Raw genomic sequence first — 17,261 nt, forward strand, 5'->3', positions numbered from 1 at the left:
CATTGAGGACCCCCGTTTCTCTAAAGTGCCATTGCTAACGAGCTACCAACTTACTTGGTTGCCAATGGAAAAAATGCTATCCACCACGGGCCCTTAGAGGTTGATGTGATGTTAGGATATTTAACATCTAAAATAGGCCCAGATGGACATATAGGTTGACTTCCACTGAGTGAATGTAATGCAGCTGTGGTAGCTTACTATTGTTGACACTGGACGATCCTTTTCACAACCAAATCAGAATTTGACAGTGTTCTCATTTTATTTTCATTTTGAGGGTGGTGACAGGGCCCCTGTGCGGCCCCACCTACTGAACCTGCTATATACAGGTAGATACGCCCATTGAGCTATAAACTCCTCTTAGATCAAGGAGGGAGGTGGTTCCCCATCACTTTCTGCTGCGACCCATTTTGGACTTAAATGGACACTGTGTGAGATTTTCAGTTGTTTATTTCCAGAATTCATGCTAACCATTCACTAATGTTATCTTTTTCATGAATACTTACCACCAGCATCACATTCTAAGTATTCATTATGACTGGAAGAATTGCACTTTTCATACATGAAAAGGGGGATCTTCATGGTCCGCCATTTTGAATTTCCAAAAATAGCCATTTTAGCTGAAAAAAAGACTGTACTTGGACCATACTAGAAAATATTTGTTTATTACTTAGTAAACTTTCATGTAAAGATCAAATTTGGCAATAGGCAGCCCAGTTTCAATCCCTTTAAGAATATTTTTGCTAATATTTTTTCCGCTAAGGGTCCCGACACCCATTTTTGGAACAACTGGGTTAGGTTATGGGGCTAAGTTATCAGCCAATTAGATAACTCATTTCAACGAAGCAGCCCATAGCAACAGAACACAACCAACTAAGTGCTAACATCAGTTAGCAGTGGATTTACGACCTGGATCCATTCGTTTACGATCCAGTGCCACATATTCCAAATGATATTTCCATATTCAACCAGGAGATCATTCAACCAGCCAGTCACCTTTTCAAATTGGACATGTAAAAAAACCAGGTCATTTGGAATATGTGGCACTGGATTGTACAACTAATGAATCCAGGTTGCCCGCCATCACTGTTAGCGTTAGCGGTGGCACTTTTGGGGGAAAGGTAGGATCCTGTGCAGCTCTTCTCTCTCCTCTCAGATGGACTTGCGTCTCCTCATGAGTTGGTGGCTGTCGGTGAAACTGTGCAGGCCGGGGGAGACGGAGCTGATGGGCGAGGGGAAGAAGCTGCTCTTTAGGCGGCTGGGAGAGATCTCCTCGATGTGGTACGACACGGCGTGGAAGTACTGGTGCTGCAGATGCTGATGCTGGTGCTGATGGTGGAGATGGTGTTGTTGGTGGTGCTGGTGTTGGTGGTGGTGATGCCGGGAGAGGTGGTGCGGGTTCAGCTGTGAGCTGAAGGAGTTTTGATGTGAGAAGACACCCCCGACACCACCACCTCCTCCTCCTCCACCTCCTCTCCCCAGCCCCAACCCGAGCCCGCAGGAGCTGCCGAACTCATGCGAGTGGTAATGCATACACGAGCACACCGACTGCAAATCACTCGCCTCACATCCGTCACCTCCTCCTCCTCCACCTCCACCTCCACTTCCTCCTGCTCCGCCACCCCCACCGCCAAACCGGTAACCTCCCCCACCTCCTCCACCTTGCCCTCCACCTCCATGGACGTCCCCCCTCTTCCTCCCCCCGCCCCTGTGCTGCTGCTGCTGCTGCTGCTGCTGCTGCTGGTGGTGGTGGTGGTGATGGTGTTGCTGGTGGTGTTGGTGGTGATGGTGCAACACGGCTTCCTCCTGCACGTGCACCACCATGCTGCTGCGGTTGCCCGCCAGCGAGGCGCGCTCCTCGGCGTCCCGCCGCTCGTCCTCGCTGTTCATGGTGAGGAAGCGCAGCACCACCAGGTTGAGGAAGGCGCCGATCACCGTCAGCCCCACCAGGATGTACATGAAGCTGAAGGCCACGTAAAGCGGCCGCCGCTGCAGCGCCCGGTTCTTCTGCAGCGCCACGAAGTCGCCGAAGCCAATGGTGGTGAGCGTGATGAAGCAGTAGTAGTAGGACTGGAAGAAGCTCCAGTCCTCGTAGTGTGAGAAGGCCGCCGCGCCCACGCACAGCGTGCCGATGCAGGAGAAGAAGCCCACCGTCACCATGTTCTCCATGGACACCTCGGGGAGGGGGAGGAGGAGGAGGAGGAGGAGGAGACCAACAGAAGAGAAGAGAAGAGAAGAGAAGAGAAGAGAAGAGAAGAGAAGAGAAGAGAAGAGAGGAGGAGGAGGAAGAGGAAGAGGAGGAGGAGGAGGAGGAAGAGGAGGAGGTGGTAGAGGAGACCAACAGAAGAGAGGAGAGGAGAGGAGAGGAGAGGAGAAGAGAAGAGAAGAGAAGAGAAGAGAGGAGGAGGAGGAGGAGAAGAGGAGGTGGTAGAGGAGACCAACAGAAGAGAGGAGAGGAAGAGGACAAGTGGAAGAGAGGAGGAGGAGGAGAGAAGGAGGCGGAGACCAACAGAGGAGAGGAGAGGAGAGGAGGAGGAGACGGAGGAGGAGAGGAGAGGAGGAGGAGGAGAAGAGAAGAAAGGAGAGGAGGAGGAAGAGGAGGAGGAGGAGGAGGACAAGGGGAAGAGAGGAGGAGTAGGAGACAAACAGAGGAGAGGAAAGGAGAGGAGAGGAGGAAAAGGGGAAGAGAGAGGAGAGGAGAGGAGAGGAGAGAGGGTTACAAGGAAGAGAAGGGAGAGGAGAGGAGAGGAGAGGAGAGGAGAGGAAGAGAGGAGAGGAGAGGAGAGGATTGTGATGTTACAATGAATGATGTCAGTATTATTCTTTAACAGGACAGCATTCATTGCCTAGGTTACTGATCAGCTAACAGTGAGAATAAACATAGGCAATATTGTAGTTAGACTTTCACAATTATTATTGTTATCAAATGCACAATTCTGATTCTGACGCAAGATTCTAACGGCATAACAAATAATTGAGTTATAACGTTATGTGAACCTTCAAATGCTAGTATAAACAACTTGGGGACACCAACACAGTGTTTCTTATAGTAGCATTGTGTGGTGATACGAGCAAAAAAAAACCAAAAAAAACCATTGGACCAGTGCAGGTGTAGCCGTATGTGTTAACTCCAATTGTGTTGCTGACTGTTAATCAATTCGTAGTGCTCGTGATGGTCCATGCAGGGCTTGACACTGGCACCAGCCAACCGGCCAAATGCTGGTAAAACTTGGCTGTGGCTAGTAATACTTTCAGTGTCACTAGCCAATTTGGCTGGCATGTTATTCCTTGGAATGACGTGCGCATCATAGCAGCCTATTCTGTTATTTGCCCCTTGTGTATCAATTAGTTGTATTTAAGTTCAAGAAAAAGCTCAGTAACTTAGTTTCTATTTGCTTGATAGCTATACACTCATCATGCTTTAGCACCTCATCATCTGAGGTTAGACACTACTATGATAAAAAAAAAAAAAAAAAAAAAACATGATAAAATCTGTGGCTAGTGGATTACCTGAATGGCTAGTGACTCGGGAAAACCACTAGCCACAGTGGCCGCTGGGTGAAAAAAGTTAATGTCAAGCCCTGGGTCCATGTAGAGAAACATTGGCGGCGCACAAACCTCTGTGATGCGCATGCCGCAACACTTCTTGATGCGCTTGAGCAGGTACTTGACGAAGGTGTTCATGCGCTCGCCAAGGCTCTGGAACATCACCAGTGTGAGCGGAATGCCCAGGACGGCGTAGAACATGCAGAAGGCCTTCCCAGCATCCGTACCCGGAGCCGCATGACCATAACCTGTGCAGAGAAAAGGGGGAGAGTGGAAGAGGGATGGCGGGAGAGAAACAGAGGAAGGAGGCACATGGTTATGGTCAAGTCAAGTCAAGTCAAGTCGGCTTTATTGTCAATTTCTTTACATGCGCTGGTCATATAAAGAATAGAAATTACTTTTCTTACTTTCCCTTGCAGACACAGACATAGACTTTAGGTGTGGACATAGACAATTAGACATAGACAGTTCACATACAATACACCAAGAGTACTTACATGTATACAATACCCATACAGACATATGAAGTGCAAGACTGAGGAACAGCAGACATACATAGAACATATATTAAGAGAGGTAGTGTTGTGCATTTCCAGTTATGTCCTATTGTGACAATTCTGACATTGTGAAATAATAATAAATATAAAGTAAGCAATTTGTAATTGTGTGTGTGTGTGTGTGTGTGTGTGTGTGTGTGTGTGTGTGTGTGTGTGTGTGTGTGTGTGTGTGTGTGTGTGTGTGTGTGTGTGTGTGTGTGTGTGTGTGTTTGAGTTAGTTCAGTGTGTGTTAGAGCATGTAGAAGTGCAATCAGACAGAGAGAGGAGTGAGAGGGAGAGGGAGAGGAAGAGGAAGAGGAAGAGGAAGAGAAAGAGGGGACAGAGAGATGTATGCGACAATGAAGGGGAGAGAGGAGAGGCTCATATGGGGTAAAAGGAGGGACAAAAGGCGTTGGATTGGAGGAGAGGAGGAAGAGATGGGGAGAGAAAAGAGGAGAAAATGGAATAAGGACAGGTGGAGAAGGAGAGAGGAGGAGGAGGAGGAACCATGTACAAAGCGAAAGGCGGAGAGGGGAAATAAAATGGGGACAAAGTGGAGGAAGAAGATGAAAAAGAAGACAGGAGAGGCAACAGAAGAAGAAATGGACATAAAGAAAGAGAGGAGAGAAAAGAGGGGGGGGGGGGGGGGAGAGAGTGACAAAGATGGAGAATGAGAGACGTGGGTGTAGTAGGTCAGTGTTTCTCAACCTTTTTTAAGGCGAGGCACCCTTTCAATTCATGAAAAATGTCAAGGCACCCCAAACCAACAAGCCGTAACATGGCATCGCATCCGATACCACACAAGCTTGGAAAAGTAACACATTTGGAAACGTCACACGACCTACGTTCGAAGTTGCAGCTGACTGGGGCGACCTATAGGCCTATTTACTCTATTGTGCGTAAATGGCAGATGAAAGATCCCCCTGACTAGCAGTAACTTATCAATTTAGACAAATATGTATTATTTTACATAGTTTTATTTATCAGCCACGTTTCCGCGGCACCCCTGAAGGGGGCCCGTGGCACCCCAGGGTTCCCCGGCACCCCTGTTGAGAAACACTGTAGTAGGTAAAGAAGGAACAACAGAAGAGTTGAAAATTGTGTGAGCGTGACTTGCGAAAATGTGCAGACAGACAGACAAAGATCTTGACAGATACGGGTAGATGGATGTGCAGCAAGGGCCATGATGGATCCAGAAAAAAAAAGAAATGGGAAAAAAATGAAGGGACTGGAAAGGAGATGGAATAAGAAAAGGCAGCCGCGAAGAGGAAACGACCAGAGAAAAATGGATAGAAAAGTGAGAGGTATGAGAGAGAGAGAGAGCGAGAGAGAAGAGAGGAAGAGAAAAGGATGAGTGTGATGGAAAAAAAGAATAAGTAGAGAGTAGAGTGGGCAGGATGACACGCGAGCGACAGCAGACGACAAGAGCAACGGAAGGAAGGAAAAGAAAAAGAGAGAAAGAAAAGAAGATAACATGGTTAGTGAACTCTGTGCCTGTATGTAGGATCACGCTTATGTTTCCAATGTTGTCCTGTGCAGGAAAGCCGACAGGGGGGGGGTTGGCTGGGGACAGTTGTCCCAGGCCCAGGTACAGACGGGGCCCAGAATCAGTTTCTCATTACATTGTATGTATTGGGTCATTGTTGTGCTACTGCGCTATATAAATAATACATGTTTTTTTACTCAGCCAATTACGTGCCACGTTATTGTCTGACTTATGGTTAATCAGAAAGCTATATGGAAGACAGGCATTGGATGCATGGAGGTGCCCAACCACAGACCTGTAAAGGTTACGCACCCACCAATCATCATGACCGAAGTGGAACGAAGTGGATGTCGGAAATGCAAAAATGGTGACTTGCTAATCGGCGAAGCTAACCAGCCAAATCCTGCCCCCCCGGGTAGAGACAGATAGAGGGGGGGTGATGTGGTGAGGGAGGATGGACATAAAGTAGATAGATCCACAGCCACAGTGCCAGTGTGCCTGCCAGTGGTGTAGTCTACATAGAACGCGGGTATACGGAGTATACCCACTTCTAAATTTCAGGGATTTCAGTATACCCACTTAAAATTGATGGATCCATTATTTTGAATAGCACAAATATATACAGTATACCCACTTCAAAAAATGTGCAAATATACAGTATACCCACCATACAAAAGTAGACTACACCACTGGTGCCTGCCAGTAGACACCTTTTCCCACCATGGCCTCCCCCTACCTTTCAATTTCCAAATAATCTCCCCCTTTCCTTTGGCTTCTTCGCAGAATATGACCAAGCACAAAATAGTACCCATCTCACACTTTCATACACCCTCGCACGCACACTTGCTCTCTCTTACACACACACACACTCACTCTCTGACTCTCTCTCTCTCTCTCTCTCTCTCTCTCTCTCTCTCTCTCTCTCTCTCTCTCTCTCTCTCTCTCTCTCTCTCTCTCTCTCTCTCTCTGACGCTCTCTCCCTCTCTCTCTCTCTCTCTCTCTCTCTCTCTCTCTCTCTCTCTCTCTCTCTCTCTCTCTCATACACATATGCATGAACACAATCACACACACACACACAGACAGACCCAGACACCCCCCCCCCCACACACACACAGAGAGAGAAGACAATGAATAAGATCATAGAATATGCACACGCTCAACTAAAATATGAGCAATCCACTTTGTCTTAGCTGAGCACAATGTACTTTGTGTGTGTGTGTGTGTGTGTGTGTGTGTGTGTGTGTGTGTGTGTGTGTGTGTGTGTGTGTGTGTGTGTGTGTGTGTGTGTGTGTGTGTGTGTGTGTGTGTGTGTATTCATGTGTGTGTGTGATTGTGTGAGTGACACATGCGTATGTGTGTGTGTGTGTGTGCATGCATGCGTGTGTGTACACGGAGAAGAATTTGCTGGTGATTCCAAAAGTCAAAACAAAGTGTGGAGAGGCAGCCTTTAGCTTCTATGCTTCAAAGCTTTGGAACCAGCTTCCAGATGACGTAAAAAATGCACCCACTATTGATAGCTTTAAATCTAGACTCAAGACAAAGATGTTCTCAGATGCTTTCCCCTAGCTTAAATTGCATATCATTCTTTTTTTATTATTATTATTTTTATTTTTATGTTTATTTAATTTGTTTTATTTTATTATTATTTTTACCTTATGTTTTATCTTAATGTTTTAAATGTTTTTTTACTCTAATTCATTTCCTTCTTTCTTCCCTGTTTCCTTTCATTTACATTTGTTACCTTTGTGAAGCACATTGAGTTGCACCTGTGTATGAAATGCGCTATATAAATAAACTTGCCTTGCCTTGCCTTGTGTATGATTGTGTGCGTGAGGCATGCGTATGTGTCAGGCTTGTACGAAATTCCGAATGGAAAGAATTTCAATTCAAAGTAATGTCATAATACGAACACTAGGTGGTGGTGTTGTATGTACTTTCAATGGGTGGTGTAGATTAAATTAAAAGAAATTCAAGGTAATGGCACCACCTAGTGTTTGTGTTATGGCATTATTTTGAATTGAAATTCTTTCCATTCGGAATTTCGTACAAGCCTGGTATGTGTATGGGCATGCATAATGTGTCTCTGTCTTGGCAGTTTAAGGGGGGGGGGGGATCAGGCGAGCATGAGTGAGTGAGTGGCTCCGTTTAGTTCCTTGAGAATAGCGGAATAAGGGTCTTATTAGGGGAGCATGCCTCCACAGAGCCAGTAAAGCTTTTATCTTAATTAGACTCCATCTTGACAGGTCGGGCCTACAGTCGCTGCCTGCTGCTGACTCAGTTTGGGATAACTACAGCACAGTACAGCTCTGCTATGCAACCCTGAAACACGTGGAATCAAAAACAAAAACAACAAAAAGATTCAATGGCTGTAGGACGCTATAGGGCTGGTGTCTAAAATCAGCTGATGAAGGATGCTTTTGCAACTGTGAGCAAAAGCAACTGCAACGAGTTTAACAACAACAAAAAAACACAAAACCATAACAGGTTGCAATTAGGATACTTGGGCCATGAAAATCGTCTTGCCATAGCATGATTAGATTATTGGAATACTAACACACAATAACACAATAAGTTAAAAAATAAGACATCGAAAGGATGCGATTAGGATACCACCATTGAGAAACACTATGTTGCTACACAGTCTCACCCCAAGTAGTCAATTTTTGACTACTCAATTTTTGACACCCCAAGACTGCAATTTTTGACGTCTTGGGTATTCCTTCCACGTCACATTTTGACTATGTCCTCAAAGGCGCCCCCTTGTGGCAGCATAACGTCATTGAGGTTAGGTTTAGGAATAGGTTTAGGGTTAGGCCACATAGTCAAAATGTGACGTGGAAGGAATACCCAAGACGTCAAAAATTGCCGTCTGGTCCAAGGTAGTCAGAAATTGACTACTTGGGGTGAGACTGCGTTGTATTTTACATGATTCAATTAGAATCCCTTGAATTTCATTCAATATGCACTCCATTGTGCTGGCCATCAGCATAAGCCAGCAACACTGGTTGGTCTCTCTGCATTGCACATGTACAGTACATTACAATACAGTACAGTACAGTACAGTACAGTACAGTACAAATTATATTGTAATTTGCATGGTTCATCGCAACCTTCTGTGAAAGATTGAGATAACACCCACAAACCAACCAGCAAAGCGTTCCTAGGAGTGTTTGCCTCTGTGTGTGTGTGTGTGTGTGTGTGTGTGTGTGTGTGTGTGTGTGTGTGTGTGTGTGTGTGTGTGTGTGTGTGTGTGTGTGTGTGTGTGTGTGTGTGTGCGCGTGCGTGCGAGCGTGCGAGTGTGTGTGTGACACACGCGTGTGTGTGTGCATACTTGCGTGGGTGCATACATGTGTGTGGTGAATGTGTGTGTTAATGTGTGTGTGCGCGTGCGTGTGCACACGTGCAGTTACACATATCTGTCAATGCATGTTTATGCAGTGTGTGGGAGTAGATATGCGTTTACAATTCTGTGTGTGTGTGTGTGTGCGTGCGTGCGCGTGCTTGTGTCCATATATTGATTTCACGTCGCTGTAGTAACCGTTCATCTCCTTAAGCATGCGCTGTTGCTGCTTCTATTTTTAGTCCAGCTGCTGATACACAATCACGCATCCAGCAGAAAATAGATTGTCTTGGTGTGCGTGCGTGCGTGTGTGTGTGTGTGTGTGTGTGTGTGTGTGTGTGTGTGTGTGTGTGTGTGTGTGTGTGTGTGTGTGTGTGTGTGTGTGTGTGTGTGTGTGTGTGTGCTCATGTGTGTGTGTGTGTGTGTGTGTGTGTGTGTGTGTGCGTGTGCGTGGACATTTGAATGCGTGAATTTGACTAGCTGAACCTCACACATCCATCCACCCATCCACCCATCCACCCATCCATCCATCCATCCATCCATCCATCCATCCATCCATCCATCCATCCATCCAATGACACAACAGACTTTCACAGTGCACCGCACCATAAATATGGATGCAAATACAGTACACATTTCACACGACATTATATGATCAAGATGAACATGCTTGTCTGTGTACAGTACGCCGCACATTTCATCAGCCTAACCTTCTGCATGGAACTGCACTGCTTTGCATAAAAAAGGCAATTATGTATGGCATAGAGCTCGAAAAGTCCCGCCCCTTAGTTCCGCGTTTCACGGGACCTAAGCTGACCATCTAACAACATGGTAGAGAGTAAATATCTTCTGATCTCAGTCATGATATGCGCTGGGCTACAAATATGCTGTTTAAGAGGCTAGATAAAGATTTTTCATGCAGAAGTATCAATGTTTTGTTCCGAGGCCGTCGGCATGAAAAATGTGAAGAAACACAACTTTCTAAAAAGTTTGGGGGTTCGTACGAAAAATTAAGCAAAAATATCAGAAACAACATATGTGGAGCTCGTGGCACAACTCGAAGGGGATCGAAATATCATTTTAATACCGCCATTGGATTACATGCTACGATTTTCGGCTAAAAACGCCGTTGAGGTCCCATGAAATCGGGGGAAGTGACGTCACTTTCGAGCTCTATTCTTGCAGTGAGCACGAACCGGAGAACAGGAACTGGAATAATGCAGTTGACCTCCAAAGGTCATTCCGCGTTTTCGCACAGATGTGAATGCTGAGACTCTGCGACTGCGAGTGAGTGAGTGTGTGTGTGTGTGTGTGTGTGTGTGTGTGTGTGTGTGTGTGTGTGTGTGTGTGTGTGTGTGTGTGTGTGTGTGTGTGTGTGTGTGTGTGTGTGTGTGTGTGTGTGTGTCTCTGTGAGTCTGTGTGTGTGTGTGTGGCTGTGTATGTGTGTGCGTATTTCATTTGACAGGAGACCAGTGTGAATTGTTGGGGGAAAAAATCGATAAGCTCATTACTAAGACTGTGGAAAAAGTCTTTTTGTGCATTATTTTACTATTTTTGTGCATTATTTTACTATTTTTGTGCATTATTTTGCATTCAGGTTTAACCTTTGACCATGTGTGTGTGTGTGTGTGTGTGTGTGTGTGTGTGTGTGTGTGTGTGTGTGTGTGTGTGTGTGTGTGTGTGTGTGTGTGTGTGTGTGTGTGTGTGTGTGTGTGTGTGTGTGTGTGTATGACTTGCTCTGCTGTGTGAGAGTGTCTATGTGCTGTATGAGCACATGGATAATTGTCTCTGTGTGTACGCATATTAATGGTAGCATACAGGGAGGAACATTTGAATTTTGAATCTTTTTTAAGCCGTAAGATAGTGTGATAGTGATAGTGATTCATGTTCTCATGCAGCACAACAACAAATACCAAAAGAACACTGTACCAAAAATGTCTTGCATGAGAGACCCATTTTACCAAAACCTGTAGAAGCCAGGTTCAATTCTCCAGGCTGCCATTCATAATCCAATATTTCTGACTAATTCATATCGGAGGGTTTTTTTTAACAGAGGTGTGCTGGTATTAACAAAATGGAATCTAAATTATTAAACCAAGCCCACAATAGCAAAGGAGTTTTAATTAAGTCGAGGCTGAATGAGGGAAAAGGAAAAAGGAATAACGTCAATCATCTTGTGAGATTGCTTTCTTTCATTCAGTTCACTTGTTCTAGACACTTGCTCTACACAAATGCTTCTCCCTTGATTCTAGAACCTTCTTCTGTCTTGATTCTAAGTTCCAAACTCTTCTCTCTTGATTCTACAACAGCTAGAATTCCATGGCTAGCAGAGATTACCGTGTTCCCCTATGGCTCTAATACCATGTCCTGGCTGCAAACGACACAACGCTACTGTGTGACTCTCACTTTATATTCTATTCTAGTGTGTTATCCTTTCAAATCCCAATGTCTAGGAGTATCTTATCCAGTCTCTCTGGTATTATTTTTGAACTTTCCGCTGTATTTGTTGCATCACATTCAGTCAGGACGGTCCAACAGAAAATAACAGGATTGAATGGATTTTGACGCGTTCAGCCAGTCGGTCCTGTTGCTTGAAGTTAGAGCACGATATAACAAAGTCACTGATGTACAGAAGGCTGATTGTTTCTGCCTGATAGACAGTCTGTGGTGGTCACTAGGCAACCCCCTTGTGCACTGCCAAGGGTTTTTTTCTTTTCTTTTCTTTTCTTTTTTTTTACTGAAAAGGAAGTGTGTCAAGCACCCATAAATTAACTGGGGAGGAAAATTACTTTTTTTGACAAGAGGGTGAGATCTTCAAGGACACTATTAATCTTCACTAAAAAAGACAAGACGTTTTCTCTTTTTCTAAATAGAGGGACAGAATAATTTGCAATCACATCAGGATCATTCTCACCCTGACAGAATAAAGATGCCCGTGACTGCTATCACAACCTTGGGGTGAAAAAAAACCCCAAAAAACAATTCACAGCACCAGAGCCACGGTGGGAACTGAAGGGACAGACACGGACACAGACACACAGAACATTTACATTTAGTACATTTAAGTTTAGATACAATGTAAACCAAGGCCAACAACAGGGGTGGAACTTAAGTTTTTTCCCCACCAGTCACTGTGGCAGGTAGATTTCAAAATCTACCAGTCACTCGCCATTTTTGCCAGTCAACTCAATACTAGGCCTATAATCAGTCCCTCCAGTTTTTCGCGATTCAGCGATCGCGTGGATTCATGCAAATTCAATGATATTCCGCATAATTTCACGATGCCACGTAATTCCTGTAAAGCCGCATTTTTCCCGCAAATTTTCCCCTTTGTCCCCTTCAACATTCTGTGGAGTTTATTGATTTATATTTTCGTCAAAAAAATAAAAATGTGACTACAATACCACCGGAGACGAAAACCAATAGGAAGCATTTTTGTTAATATGTCACTGAAACATTGAAAAAGAATTGCCTGCTATTTCGGAAGTCGCGACCCTCATCTCAGCTGCTCCGCGTCTCTCTCCTCCCCTCCCTCACACATACACGCAGGCGTCGGTGCTGCACACCCGTGACCTTTTTTTTTAACAGCAGTAGCCTACTTTTCAGTGCAATCCTGGCTGGAAAAAGTATTGTTGCCCATTTATCCATGACGAAGAAGTGTATGCAGTCATGAAATAGTGGCGGTGCTGTCGCACAGTAGCAAACATCTTACGTTACATTTTTGCGCAACTTCTCCACTCTCCCCTGTCGCTTTCATGAGCATGCTACCCGACGGTCGTTGTCTGATCTTTTTTCAATGTTCGCTAATGTTTGTAATTTAAGGGTCTATGTCTATGCGTAGGCACAAGCCTTCTGATAACAATCACTGTAGTGCCGATCGCAAAGGATTCGGAAGTGTGGAGTTTTGCAATTTGTTTCAGTCAAGGACACCGAGATAGGAAGTGAACGCTATTGTTACTATTGTAGTAGTATTGTAATAATACTACTACAATAGTAACAATAGCAGTCGAAATCAGTTCATTATTATTAGTAGTAAAACTATTGTTATTGAAATTATTAGTATTACTATGATTATATATTTAAATGTTTGCGTTAGGTTGACCATGTCCTCAAAACCAGAAAGAAGGACTTCTTAATATGGTTGGTGGTCTGGGGACAGAAGTTTGAATTTTTAGATACAATTTCCTGCATTCTAATCAATTCTAGGGTGAAGAATGGCAATTCCCATTGGGAAAAAAATCAAATGGAGGTGAAAGTTTTCACCTGTCAAAGTGAATGGTGGGTTGAAAAATTTACCAGTCACCATTGAAATGTACCCTGTCATTGGCAGGTGCATGGGTGCTTATTTCCATCCCTGGTCAACAATGATAACATGTGAGCCAAAAAGGGAGCATCCCACCCTGTTTCCGCTTATGTCATCTACGCCGTGTTGAGTCTGAGAGCTTGGTGGCCATGGCACAACAATGAAGTGTCATTCGCTCACTCAGTTGGGGTGGCAGCGGGGTCTCCCCCGGAAGCAGCTAATAAAGATGACAATTTTGGGTTTTCCATTTAGAAATATCCAAGACTCAAAAATACCGCTGACGCCTTCGGGGCACGGCCGAGACAAACAGAGAGTCGACAGCAGGGAACTCAAATCCAGGAATTACTGGGTGGTGGTGGTGGAGGTGGTGGTGGTGGAGGTGGGGGGTGGGGTACTCAGCAGCCTCAACAGCCTATGAGAGGAGACCATTTACAAATTAATGAGCATTTATTCAAGCATGTCGGCCACAATAATTGAGGACAAAAAATTGTGCACAATGCCTTACAGCCTTATCATTTAAATGTAAGTGAGTGTGTGTGTGTGTGTGTGTGTGAGAGAGGGGGGGATTGGAGCTCATACACACAGGCACATAGTATGAAAGCAACAATGTCTGTGTGTGCGTGCGTGCGTGCGTGCGTGTGTGCGTGCGTGTGCTTATGCGCCCGAAGACACAAAGTCAGGGGGATTTACTTATACCGTTTTCACTAATCTCTGTGAACTTCAGAAATGGAGAAAAGTGTGTGTGTGCGTGCGTGTTTTTGTGTGTGTGTGTATGTCGTTGTTTGTGTGTCACACTCTCACTCCAAGTCTACCTCTGCCTGCTTGTCTGTCTGTCTATCCATCCATCCATCCATCCATCCATCCATCCATCCATCCATCCATCCATCCATCCATCCATCCATCCATCCATCCATCCATCCATCCATCCATCAAATACGAGTCATACAGTTCTCAAAAAGTTGTTTAAGATGATCTGAGGTCTACTGTTACATAAATGACTCTTTTTCCGTCCAATGGCTGACGTCTGGGTGTCTGGTTTTACACAGCTAAAATTCAGCGGAGACGATCACCAAAGAACTCTTTGTGTGCTTTAGTGAAGTAATCTGTGGAGACAGTCTCTGTCTCTCACTTCCTCTCTCTTGTATGTGTGTGTGTGTGTGTGTGTGTGTGTGTGTGTGTGTGTGTGTGTGTGTGTGTGTGTGTGTGTGTGTGTGTGTGTGTGTGTGTGTGTGTGTGTGTGTGTGTGTGTGTGTGTGTGTGTGTGTATGTGTATGTGTGTGTGTGTGTGTGTGTGTGCGTGTGTGTGTGAACCCAATGAACCATGACATATACGTACGTACATCTAGGTATGACATTAGCTGCCCAGCCTTAGCAGTCACAGCCAAGAACATAGCAACAACCATCGCTCATATCATAGCAACGCTGGCTTCGTAGCACCCCCCCACCCCCCACCCCCCCAGGAAAAACCACACACTACACTGTACAACTGATGCAGTCTTCACCCTTCTCTTTTTTCCTTCGTCCTCTGTACTTCTCTATCTCTTTCCTCTCCTCCATTCCATATTTATATCATATTTATATCAGCATGTATTTATACGAATGTTAAAACTTAAAGGAACAGTCCACCCTTTTTTGATTTTGCAGTATTTCCAAGCGTTATTCATGAATTTGCAAATCATTTTCTACTCAGTTTTTTTCAGTACTTGGATTTATTGGATCATAATTATTAACATAGCTTAGCATAATCACTGGAAGTGAATGGAGGCATTAGCATCAAGCCACAAATGATCACAGGACAGGAATAACTAGCTGTTTTGCACTCTGGTGAATTTTACATTAATTTTAAAGTACTTTATAAGTACATTTGATGATGTTTTGTTTGCCCTCATAGACTTGTATTGCTACGCTTGATTTGGCTATACTGTTAAACTAGGCAATGGGAACACATAGACGAAAATGATATGCACATTCATGAATAATGCTGGGAAATACTGCAAATATATGAAAATCAAAAAAGGGTGGACTGTTCCTTTAATTTTAACATTCTTATAAATACATGGTTAAACACAAAAGTTGTAGCCTATAATAACAGCGGCAACAAATTATGAATGAAATGGAAATAACAATAATACAAGAGAAAGAACTGAAAGAGCCAAAAATAAACCAAACCAAAAACCAACGAACTAAACCAACTAAAAATAAAAAAGCTTCTCAGTCGGTGGCCTGTTAGTGTTACCTGTAGTGTATTTACATCTGACGTACCATTACCTGCACCTTCTTCCAGAAACTATAGAACAGGTTCAATATCTCCTCAAATTTGTTACATTTACCTTTCACTATATATGTTATTTTCTCCATTGTCGTGTTAGTTGCCAGTTCTTTCAACCAGTCATCTACATTTGGTGCTGTCTTCTTTTCCCCAGAATAAAGCAATGAAACGCTTCCCTTGCAAGTGCAGAACATTTTTGCACAACAGTTTTTGCTGTTAATGTTATTGATACTTGTCATTTTATTGATCACAGCCTACCCCTTACCCCTTTCCAGAGTGAAAATATGTGTTCACAGTCCTATATACTATCATCTCTTCTCTTCTCTTCTCTTCTCTTCTCTTCTCTTCTCTTCTCTTCTCTTCTCTTCTCTTCTCTTCTCTTCTCATCTCATCTCATCTCATCTCTTCTCTTCTCTTCTCTTCTCTTCTCTTCTCTTCTCTTCTCTTCTCTTCTCTTCTCTTCTCTTCTCTTCTCTCTCATGTCTCTCGGATGGCATCATAAGCTGCAACAGCTGCTTTACGTAAAGGGGGATCTCAACTTCTGCTTATTCCTTTCCTTCCCTTTCTCCCTCCATTCCTCCTCTTCTCCTCTACTCTCCTCTCTTCTCCTCCCTCTCCCTCTTGGATAGCGTGATAAGCAGACGTTGACTGCTGTAAAGTGGATCTTAACTTCTGCTTGAGTGCCGTAAACTCATTACTGTCTCATCATGGCCAGGCCTTTATGGGACAATTTACTCCCCTTCACTCTTTGCCGATGCTGTGTTTCTTCAAGCAAACAACGTTTTAGCCAGTGAAGCGCCATCTCAAGTCTCTCAGACTTGCCTTTCAGAAAGACTTGAGGAAGGCCACACTGGCCGATAGGTTTGCTTGAATAAAGGTCGCCAAAAGAGTGTGCGGTATCGTCCTTTCTTGAACAAATACGTACCCTGCTACCTGCACCTCAAAAGTTATCACTGACAGTTATAACTATCATTGGTTTCCCTCAACAACAATTACTCAAGAATTTAAAAAAAAATACTCAAGAATTTAAAAAATATATATCTCTCCAACCCCCCTCTGTATCCGTTTACCAAGACCGTAAACACTTGTTTTTTCCCTAACTTAGCTATGGCAGACACATAAATTCTCGCTCTCATTAACTTCTTACTCAGCATTATCCTCCTGGATCACCAGAGCAGTCGAAATCAGTTCATTATTATTAGTAGTAAAACTATTGTTATTGGAATTATTAGTATTACTATGATTATATATTTAAATGTTTGCGTTAGGTTGACCATGTCCTCAACACCAGAAAGAAGGACTTCTTAATATGGTTGGGGGTCTGGGGACAGAAGTTAGAATTTTTAGATACAATTAGTTTACCAAGACCGTAAACACTTGTTTTTTCCCTAACTTAGCTATGGCAGACACATAAATTCTCGCTCTCATTAACTTCTTACTCAGCATTATCCTCCTGGATCACCAGAGATATAGGAAGAACATCAGCGATAGTGAGAGCACCAGAGATAGTGAGATCATCAGAGATATAGGAAGAACATCAGCAATAGTGAGAGCACCAGAGATAGTGAGATCACCAGAGATATAGGAAGAACATCAGCAATAGTGAGAGCACCAGAGATAGTGAGATCACCAGAGATATAGGAAGAACATCAGCAATAGTCAGAGCACCAGAGATAGTGAGATCACCAGAGATATAGGAAGAACATCAGCAATAGTGAGAGCACCAGAGATAGTGAGAGCACCAGCGATAGTGACAGCACCAGAGATAGTGAGATTCTCCTCCT

At 44.1% G+C, this 17,261-nt stretch overlaps 1 protein-coding gene across 1 annotated transcript in view; it reads right to left on the reverse strand.

Moving 5' to 3' along the window:
• Window positions 1–1,077: 1,077 nt before the first annotated feature.
• The window catches only part of kcnk9 (potassium channel, subfamily K, member 9), an 89,310-nt gene continuing 73,126 nt past the window's right edge, over window positions 1,078–17,261 (reverse strand). Inside the window, exons 2-5 of the mRNA XM_063184940.1 lie at window positions 3,616–3,791; window positions 1,749–2,172; window positions 1,364–1,568; window positions 1,078–1,294 (exon numbers count right to left, since the gene is read on the reverse strand). Coding sequence (XP_063041010.1) covers window positions 1,150–1,294; window positions 1,364–1,568; window positions 1,749–2,172; window positions 3,616–3,791 — 950 coding nt within the window. The 3' untranslated portion in view covers window positions 1,078–1,149. The remainder of the gene's footprint in view (window positions 1,295–1,363; window positions 1,569–1,748; window positions 2,173–3,615; window positions 3,792–17,261) is intronic.

This window comes from Engraulis encrasicolus, chromosome 20 (assembly GCF_034702125.1).
Source record: "Engraulis encrasicolus isolate BLACKSEA-1 chromosome 20, IST_EnEncr_1.0, whole genome shotgun sequence".
NCBI lineage: Eukaryota > Metazoa > Chordata > Actinopteri > Clupeiformes > Engraulidae > Engraulis > Engraulis encrasicolus.